Here is a 9,667-nt window from a genome sequence, read left to right on the forward strand (position 1 = left end):
TGCTTGCGCAAAAACTGAACACATCATTTCCCCTTATTTCATGTTTGCTATAGTAATAAAATAAGAACCCCAAAGTAGCTTATTTATGGGTACATTGTGATTACAAAAAGTGTAGTGCACGCTACACAGCAAAATCGCCAGTGTGTTAATTTGACCTTTTTTAACACTGGCAATTTTACTGTGTTAGATTGTTGTATAGCATTCATGAGGTCATTCATACCACATTATATCAACATAGTTATCCCATAGTTTTAACATACTTACAGTATAAATATTTTCTTTAAATATTCTTTATTCCCCAAACTTTCCATATTGTTCCCCTTACCTACAGATATGTACTGTAGAGGTACATTATAGTCATGGTCCTACTTCTGGTTTATGAATTTCTAGTCGTGTGGCAGGATCGGGACAGAGCCCTTAGGTTTTATGTGAGAAAGCCATGAGTTGTTTGTTTTGACATCTCATGTGTTTTCTCGTGTCTCGTCATTGGCCCCGCCCCTCTCGTTTCATGTATTGCTTCCCTCTCGTGTCTAATGTTCCTCACCTGCCCTGTGTAATTATCCCTCGTTTGTCTTACCTATAAATGCCCTCATGTTTCTTTGTCTTGTCTCTTGGATTACGTTTGTTGTGCTTACCTGTATTGATGTCTGCATTACGGTCATGTGCTCCATGTTCGCTGTGTCCTGTGTTCCTGTTTGCCGTGTAAATCCCCTGTCTTAGTAAATGTTTAGTTTAGCCTTTGTCAAGTATTGTCTAGTTTAGTGTTTAGTTAGCCTAGGTCCTGTTGTTCGTTTATTATTTTGTTACCTTTCCGTTTACCCCTCGACAGTGTTTTGTTTCTTGTTTTCGTGTTAAATAAAGTCTTGTTTGTCAACCCCTTCACTGCCTGCCTGCATCTGGGTTCTTCAGCCACACGTTCGTGACACATTATTGTTACAATTGGTAACGCTGTAAATTCTGTTTAATTATGCAATACATTGCGGGCCGTAATCAAAGGCGTTCCCAAAAGATGACTTTTATTTCAAAACATTTTAAGAATAAAAAGAAATAACACTATGAGAATGTAATAAATATTGATATTGTACAATATGAAAAGATACATGAAAATAAAAACACTGGAGCAATATGACAAGCAAAAGTGGCTGTATTGCACAGATGTGATTTGACCTATGTGCTGTATTGTCACGGTTTGTGTGGACAGAACCCAAGTGCAGACAGATAAGGTTAACAAAAATACTTTTAATATAAACAAACGCAAAACAAAACCCACGAGGGGGCAAAACCATAGGCACAAACAAAGTAAACTTCGCAAAACCAAAACACTGACTAGACTAGATTACAACTAAACACTTGACTAGACTCAACTTGACTTCCAAGAACATGAACAGGGTATCAGGTAAAATGAACAGCAGAAGACAGAAAACACAAGGGCATTAAATAGGGGATAAAATGTGGGATAAAAAAAATGTGGGACTGTCATGATCCTGCCACAAGACTCGAAAAAGCTTGACAAAATGAGGCTGACACTGTATTATATAACTCAAAGTGTAATCCTTCGGTTTCACTCCACAATAACCTTTCATTGTTAAAAATCATGATCTAATAATACCCTGTCATTATTCAGGACAGACCAATGCATGTATAGACCAACTTTGTGTGTAAGGTGAAGAAACGACTTGCTCACTGTGAAATCAGCAGCTTAATATTCATGCTAACTAAACTTACACACACTTTCATGAATGTAGGTTTGATAGCATACACCATGCCAGTGTATGAAAAGTACAACTAACTCCATAGCTGTGTCCAAAACATCATGTATTATTTGTTTAGGTGCGTGTTAAAGATGATTGTTTTTCTTTCTGTGAACATTCTGTTACAACTTTTCTCCCAAATTCCAAATAAAAATATTAGTTTTATGTACAGAAAATTGAAACGGGACAAACAGGTGGAAAGAAAAAAAATATATATATTTGAAGATCTTAAATACTGCAAAGAAAACAAGTTCAAATTCAACAACACAATAATGTTTTACTTGCATTGTAGGATCAGTTCAAAATTGAATACATTCCAAAATTAAAAAAAATACATTGCTGTTGGGTGACTTTATGTCATGAGGTTTGACATAAATGACCCAATAACAATGTGAAATAAATATTGATTATTCTAAAACTCCTTTGCTTCATATCTTTATCTGGCATGCAAATCTCTTGTTTTCTAAAAAGTCTGACAAAGGATAATTTGTGTTGTTTATAGAGTTACATCTTGAAGTTGGTTCATCTTTTTTAAATTAAGCACACACTCTGCTTAGGGGCATCATGCAGATATTATCAGACTGTAAAAACCAGGATAAGTGGAGACGTCACACATCTCAAATGGTTTATGTCTGTGAAATCTTATCTCAGTTTTCTGATGATCTGACTAATCTCTTGTCTGAGACAGTATTACAGATCAAAGCTTATAGACAGGTAAAGATACCATATGATACAATTATATTGTTCTAAACAAGTTAATTTTTAATCTTAGCTTGCAAAAACAAATTATCCGTTTATTATCAGATAACAGATGTAATATTACTTAGACCCAAGACACTCTTTGCATCACTTCTAAGCCTCTGTATGATCTTTATAGGGTGTTAACAGGCCTTTCTGGTTGTGATGGTGGCACTGTCGGGCCCTTCATTCTTTGATTTTAATCTATGTACATCATAAACTATGCTTGACATTTAGCGCACTTGCCAACATGTGAAACAGAAGAGGACTGAATTCAGAAGTTAAAAATAGCACTGATCTACAGTTCTTCATGCGCAAACACTCATCCAGACCCATCAGTGAATGATATACGTATGGGAATTTGAAGTGCTGAGTAATATTAGGTTCAGTCCTCCAGCCTGGGCTTGACCCATAAAGTTTTGCAGGGGAGTGGAAATTCTTGAGTGCTTTCCAAAGGTCATATGCTGCTTTAGATTGATGAGAAGCTCACTCTAGATCACTGATGGGAAAAAAAACATTTGATTTAGAGCCCCCCCCCACCCAACTATCAATTTGTGTGAGATGTTGTTTTGTGTATGAGTGTATACACATATTATTTATACTATATATAATGCAACGCTTCCCATGCCAGAATATTCTAGATCACTAATATACAAACATTACTTCTTCTTTTTTTTGGAAGAGTTAAATTTGCACATTGTCCATTTATTGACCCAAGAGGTTACCAAATAGCTATAGACTTGTGCATTGCCATTGATCTGAAAATGAAGCTATTTCATGAAACGTATCTGTGTTTTATGGCATCCTCTCTTTGCAGCAATTAACTTGTACTTTAATTTATTATGGTAGACCATTTCATAAAAGCTTGATAAAAGCTGGAATTTTAATCAGCTGCTTGTCTGCCAGTTTGTCGCGTTTAATCAGAGAGGCTCAATGCTTCCATATTTGAACATCTCAACTTCTGAAAGCGTTCTGTGTTTAGAGTTCAGACCTGCTACAGATGTACGGCAAGAAAGATTGTGGGAGAGGTCGAGATTTTAGTTTGTTAGGTTCTAGGCGCCAATTCGCACTGTTCTGAGATATTTGGATGAGTGTTCTGCATTTACAATGAAAGATGCTAAAAAACTCTTCCATATACAAGAACACTTTTAAAGCAATTGCAAGGCAAATCATCTGACTTTTGTTGTTAATCTCATGTAAAATATTCTTATAATGCAAAGTGTGCAATATTATATATTAATTACATATACTGTACATACATAGTGTACTATTTGAACTTTTCACTACATATGGTATGCGATCACCTCAGTAATGTTTATTTAGCGAGTAGATCTCTAGTCGCTCACAATCACAACAGACTTAGAAGATAATACCCCTTAAGCGCTTTGAGGTTAAACGCTGTGACCGTCTATGACCGTCTGAGATAGGTGGCTTATTCTGATCTAAAGACTCAAACTCGTTAGGTCTGCATTCCTCTAGATCAGTGGTTCTCAAACTTTTTCATTGTAAGGCCCCCTTTGTGTTAAGTGCATCGCTTTGCGGCCCCCCATATAAAGACGTATAATCTTAAACTTAGAATTTTAATTAAACCAAAAACATTCAGTTATACAATGATGGAACCTCAATTCGTTTGGTTGGTGGTGTCATTTTTCTGATGTTTGATTGCATAAAATCTATGATAAATTTCTATATTTCATAAAATGCCACAAAATCTGTGGCCCCCCTGGATCCATCTTGGGGCCCCCCAGGGGGCCACGGCCCCCAGTTTGAGAACCACTGCTCTAGATATTGCTAGATATTGATGCAATTAAAGCACTGCCCAGCTGGCATTTAACCATTACATGCAATGTTTTATCTTGTTTGAACATTTTGTGTGTAATTTTGGAACTGTAACTGGTTTGGTTTAATAGCAGAAGTCTGGCTTGGTGCTGTTCTTCAATGGAAGGAGGTTGTAATGCATCACATTTTGCCAATTCTTGACTCAAGGGCCTTTGGAGAATTTCTGAACTTCTTTTTAGTTTATGCCACAGTTTACTCTCATAAAAATTGCATCCAGCGTTCATTACACTGAAAACAATACCATGATTGTGGAATAATGGTTTGCCTCTTGTTTCCAGTTTGGTTCAATCCAGTAACTTTTTGTAACAAATTTACTTCTATCATTTTGTGGTTATCTGCTTAAGAACTGGTTCTAAAGTTGAACTTTTTTGACATCAAGAATAAACATGCATCCTGGTACATCAGACACCAGATTCTGGATGCTGTTTATGACTTGCATTGTTTGCTAATGGTGTAATCATGTGCATGGATTGCTAAAAGACCTGTTTGTGTATAAAGGATTGAAAATACACCTGTTATATAGTACACTGTGAAAAACAATTATAGGATTTACAATTATAGGAAGTTTTGCACACAGTTTGTTAAAGTACATTTTACTAAAAAAATTTGTAAAGTTTTTTTCACACCAAATGTACTTAAAAAGAACTTGCACAAATAACAAAAAAAGTAAATCTTGCAAGTTGTTTTTTACAGTGTAGTAGACGCACAGTTTTGGATGATGAAAGGTTTCAGGAAACCTCTACACATTGGCATCGAAATTACCCTTGGTAATGGGCCATGTACTGTATATTCAGTTTACATTCTCTTTCGCTAATGGAGGTAAATTGTCGACATGGCCAATTCTAAATTTTGATGAGATGAAATAAGATGATGCTGATGATGAATACAACAGTATTCATATTTCCTATTTTTCCGTCACCGAGGTCATAGGTTTTATTCCATGGGAATGCACATATTTACAAAATGTATATCTTGAATGCGGATGAAAGGGTCTGCCAAATGCATATATGAGGAAAACGCATGAGAGAAATCATATCAGGTTTAAGCACATGATTCAGCATTAAAGGGATATTTCACCGGCAAATCAAAATTTCCCCATGTTTTACTCACCCTCAAGGCATCCTGACTGAATTTGACTTTCTTCTTGAAGAATAATTCAGTCGGAGTTATAATACCACATATCATTTTACTTCCAAGCGGTAGAATGGGAGTGAATTGGCATTGACTTTTTGAAGCTCCAAAAAGTGCATTCATCGATCAAAGAACTGCTCGACACGGCTCCGTGGTCTTAACAAAGGTCTTCTGAAGCGAATTGATGCGTTTAAGAAAAATATTCATATTGACAGTGCTATTAAATTTGATGTCTAGCTTCCGTTATCCCTCTGCTGCGCGTGAACCAGCGGCTTGTTTTTCCAGCAAATGACGCAGGCAAGTAAGTTCCGGTGACGAACTTTTGGAGCTTCAAAAAGTCGACACTCATTCACTCCCATTCTACCGCTTGGAAGTAAAATTATTTGTGGTATTATAACTTCGACTGCATTATTCTTCAAAAAGAAAGTCATATTCAGTCAGGAATCAGGATGCCTTGAGGGTGAGTAAAACATTTTTATTTGCTGGTTAAATATCCCTTTAAACATGAATTAGCTGTAAAAAAATGCACCATCACGCTCTTTTAGAAACATTAGGTTTTATTTCTAAAAGGAACACACGAACGAGTACAGAACAACATTCTTCTGAACAAACAGCTCTCTTTGCAGTAGAAAAAAATATTTAGGTGTACACCATGGTTGTGCAAAACCATTTTTACATTCAACCTACATTATCCCTCTTAACAATTACAGCAGCTAGCGAAGTAGTTCATCACAGTTCACAATCACTTTCAACTGTCAACCTCAAACTGCTTTTCTATTGCAGCACAAAAAGCATGAAAACAGGCGACAAACAGTCTTGTTTTATATTATATTTCTCTGCCACATTTCCTCACCTACCATTAATTCCAAAGTTATATCCAAAGTCCCTCATTGTTTATCGTCCAAACACACTGAAAATTTCCACACACATCATAAACCACGAAGCAGAAAACACAGGCACTCACAAACCCATAGCAGCAAAATGTTGTAGGAAAAGACACTGAGAGCGCAGCTTTTAAAAAGCAGAACAGACGTATGAAAATATGGAAGTTCAGGTGTAGGAATTTAGCACTAAACGGGCATTATTATCTCTCACAAACTTCCTTATGGTGCATCATGCTTACTGCATTTGCAAGAAAGTGATCAATGAAGTGGTAGTATGAAATGAGATACACAAACTTCAATATGAAGCAATCTCATATCATACCAGATTACATTTTATAATCTGTGAAAAAATAAATGCAGTGCTGGTTCCTCTAATTCTTAAGGATGACTTAAATTATTAATATCCGGTCACATTTCTCAAGCAGGTTTCCTAAAATTCAGTGACTTCAGAAGTAAGACTGATGCTTTCCATCAAAATGATTATCCTTCAAGATATCAAAATAGTACAGTAAAGAATATAAAGAGGAGCAAGAGCTAGTTGTTCACTTAAACAAGGATGTTTGTAAATATTTTAAAAAGGATGCCACTATATTACAGTTAAACTGACAATAACATAAAATCACATAGGAGGGCATCTATGTTACGAAAACTGGTTTACCGCAATCTAGAAAACAGTATAAAGTGCTACAAAATAAAATTATTTTTTTATTTCAATAATTGCCATCATTTAGTGTTAACATAGTCTAAAATGTTGCATTATTTTGGAGTCCTACATCTAAGTGTGTATCTCCAAAAGCATACACCAAAAATTCTATTAGACAAAAAGTGTCTAAAAAGGCCCTTTGTTTTGATGACATCATTTCATTTTTACTTGTCTGACTTTTTTAAATGTGCAGCTGACTACAAATCAGATCAGCTCTGAAAAGAATCAGGTGCTCCACTTTCATGTGCTTTAACCAAAATGACATCAGTTCATCGGGGCCTTGAACTTTTACCAGTAGGGGGTGTTGTTCCCGATATGGCCCAGGCTCTGCCACTCGGGGAAGAAGCCACTGGATGTCCTCGGGCTTCCAAACTGATCAAACTCCATTTCTGGCCGTTTAGCTTGATTCTTCAAATCTGTCGTCTTCTGCACGACACGGTTGGACTGACCGGGCTCATTCTCAGCACGTACCAACTTGTAATTCTTCCCATCATTATTGTCCCAGTGTGTCATTTCATGAGTTCTGTAGGATATGCAGAACTCTACCTGCTCATCCTGGTGCACAAAACTTGGCAGGTCAATTGAAAATGAGAAAGTGTCTACGTCTTCACAACCATAAACGTTATTCATAAAAGTGCAAGGATTGTCAGTGTAACTTTTCCACGAATCAAATGTTATTCGCGCATTGACGGCCTTCTCAAAACTTACATTGGAAACTTTCACTGTGCCGGTGAGCAAACGCTCTTGAATTATACAGTTTTCTAAACACACCAGGTTCTTCTTTAGACGATTTCTGAAGTCCAAATAGTCTGCGGCGGGCTGAGGGAAGTCCAAAGCAAAACTCTTATCTTTCTCGACCTTCATGCCAACAATGGCATTCTCTAGATCTGATAACTCAAACTGCAGGTCTAATACGTCTTCCTCAAATTCCTTGAACACATGGACCGCCGTTAATGACATGCCTTTCGAATCGGCAAAAACCACTTTCTTCTTAGCTTTGGTTTTGGGACTCTTCCATTCTAAGTTGGCGGTGTCCACCTCTGTCCTGGAGCTGATGCAGGATCTCAGAGGTTTGTACTGGTTGACCAGGATCCTGGACTTGTAGTCCTCATATGAGCTGAGGAAACTGTGAAGAGGCGGCGAGTGTGCCAGACAGATTCTCATGGCCACATCCACAGGCATAATTGGACCTGGCATTGGCCTTGGGTTCAGGATATGGAGAACCCTGTAATACAGAGAACAATGAACAACACTGTTATGACCAATTAGACAGAAGCGAAGAGAAAAGGGTGACAGCACATTAAAAAGACTGCAGTTAGTTAGTGAGTGACATAGTTACTGATTTACGATGCAAATTATTATATCATTAACTTAATCTTTTATGAAAAACGTATATATTTAAGACATTACTAAATTTGATGTCGCATTAAGAACTGGCATAAAACAGCACCAGGCAAAAATGCTATATACAACATTTCTTAAGACAACAATAACAATAAAATCTTTTAAAAAACACACAACTATATAGCATCTTGCGATCTTGACATATAATATTAAAAATTACTTTTATTTTAAACTCTAATCTTTAAACAAATAATAAGAAATGTGGATTTCCATTCTCTGCAATAGAAGTTTATCAAGCAACCACTTTCAAACACGTACATTTCCACATATTTAAAACAAGCCTACATAAAATAACTTAGAAAATTTCAATATACACTCATATTAAAAAGGCATTACACTTCTTTCTACACGGGTACAGAGTAGTGATAAATCCCCTCTCTCTCTCGAATGTGACGCACTAAGTAATCTTACCTGGTGCAATTCATTGGGAAAACGTTGTATTTTTCCAAAACGACAGATACAATTTGCTCTGGTATAGTTGGAACAAGTGCAGGTTTTCCTACGTGCTTTTAAACTTCATTTAAAAAGCGTTTCAAACATCATAAAGGAGAAGCCCGTTGAAGAGCAGTCGATCCGTGCGGAACGCCCCCCTCGCAGTCCAGCTGCTCTGCTAAAGTCAAGCGCATTCAGCCGGTACATCGAGCCTTGAGCGCATTGGTTCACGGTAACGCGTCGTGACGGCCAATGGGAGGGCAGGAACAAGAGACCCTCGACCAATCAGTGCACAGGACAGGATCATTCGGTGAGCGCGTGCGAGTCGGATCAGCCAGCAGTAGCTCAGAGGGAGGCGGGGCGGATGAGCGCGTCACCCAAATTTAGATAGAAGGCCTGTGTTGACCCTGCAGGAGCTGCGATATGTTTAAAGTGTTTCAAGCAGTCATTTCCGTTATAACGACGCAGACTTATGTCTCATTATAGGAGTTTTTGAATGGCAATTCTTACAATCTACTTTTAAATATGACAAGATTGTTTTTCTAGGTTATTTTTATGCTTACTGATGTCATAAGAAATACATCTTTATAAAAACTGTGGCATAATGGGTCATTATGTCAATATTCATAAATGCAGACATAAAATAGGCCTATATTTTTTGTAGGGAGTCAGCAAACACTTTCTAGCATATAAACATTTACACAAGGTAAAATATTACCCTATTGATTCTAAATATAATATTCAATAAAAAAGGCAAAAAAATATGATTGTGCACAGAAATAATA

General features: G+C 36.9%; 1 protein-coding gene across 1 annotated transcript; it reads right to left on the bottom strand.

Moving 5' to 3' along the window:
- Positions 1-6,005: 6,005 nt before the first annotated feature.
- Positions 6,006-9,102, bottom strand: ppp1r3cb (protein phosphatase 1, regulatory subunit 3Cb). The gene is made up of 2 exons (XM_057358535.1): positions 8,862-9,102; positions 6,006-8,271 (listed from the first exon to the last, which is right to left on the bottom strand). Exons 1-2 carry the CDS (start codon positions 8,873-8,875, stop codon positions 7,335-7,337), a joined length of 951 nt encoding a protein of 316 aa, XP_057214518.1. The 5' UTR covers positions 8,876-9,102; the 3' UTR covers positions 6,006-7,334.
- Between the last annotated feature and the right edge of the window lie 565 nt (positions 9,103-9,667).

Source organism: Triplophysa rosa, linkage group LG18 (genome assembly GCF_024868665.1).
Source record: "Triplophysa rosa linkage group LG18, Trosa_1v2, whole genome shotgun sequence".
Taxonomy (NCBI): Eukaryota; Metazoa; Chordata; class Actinopteri; order Cypriniformes; family Nemacheilidae; genus Triplophysa; species Triplophysa rosa.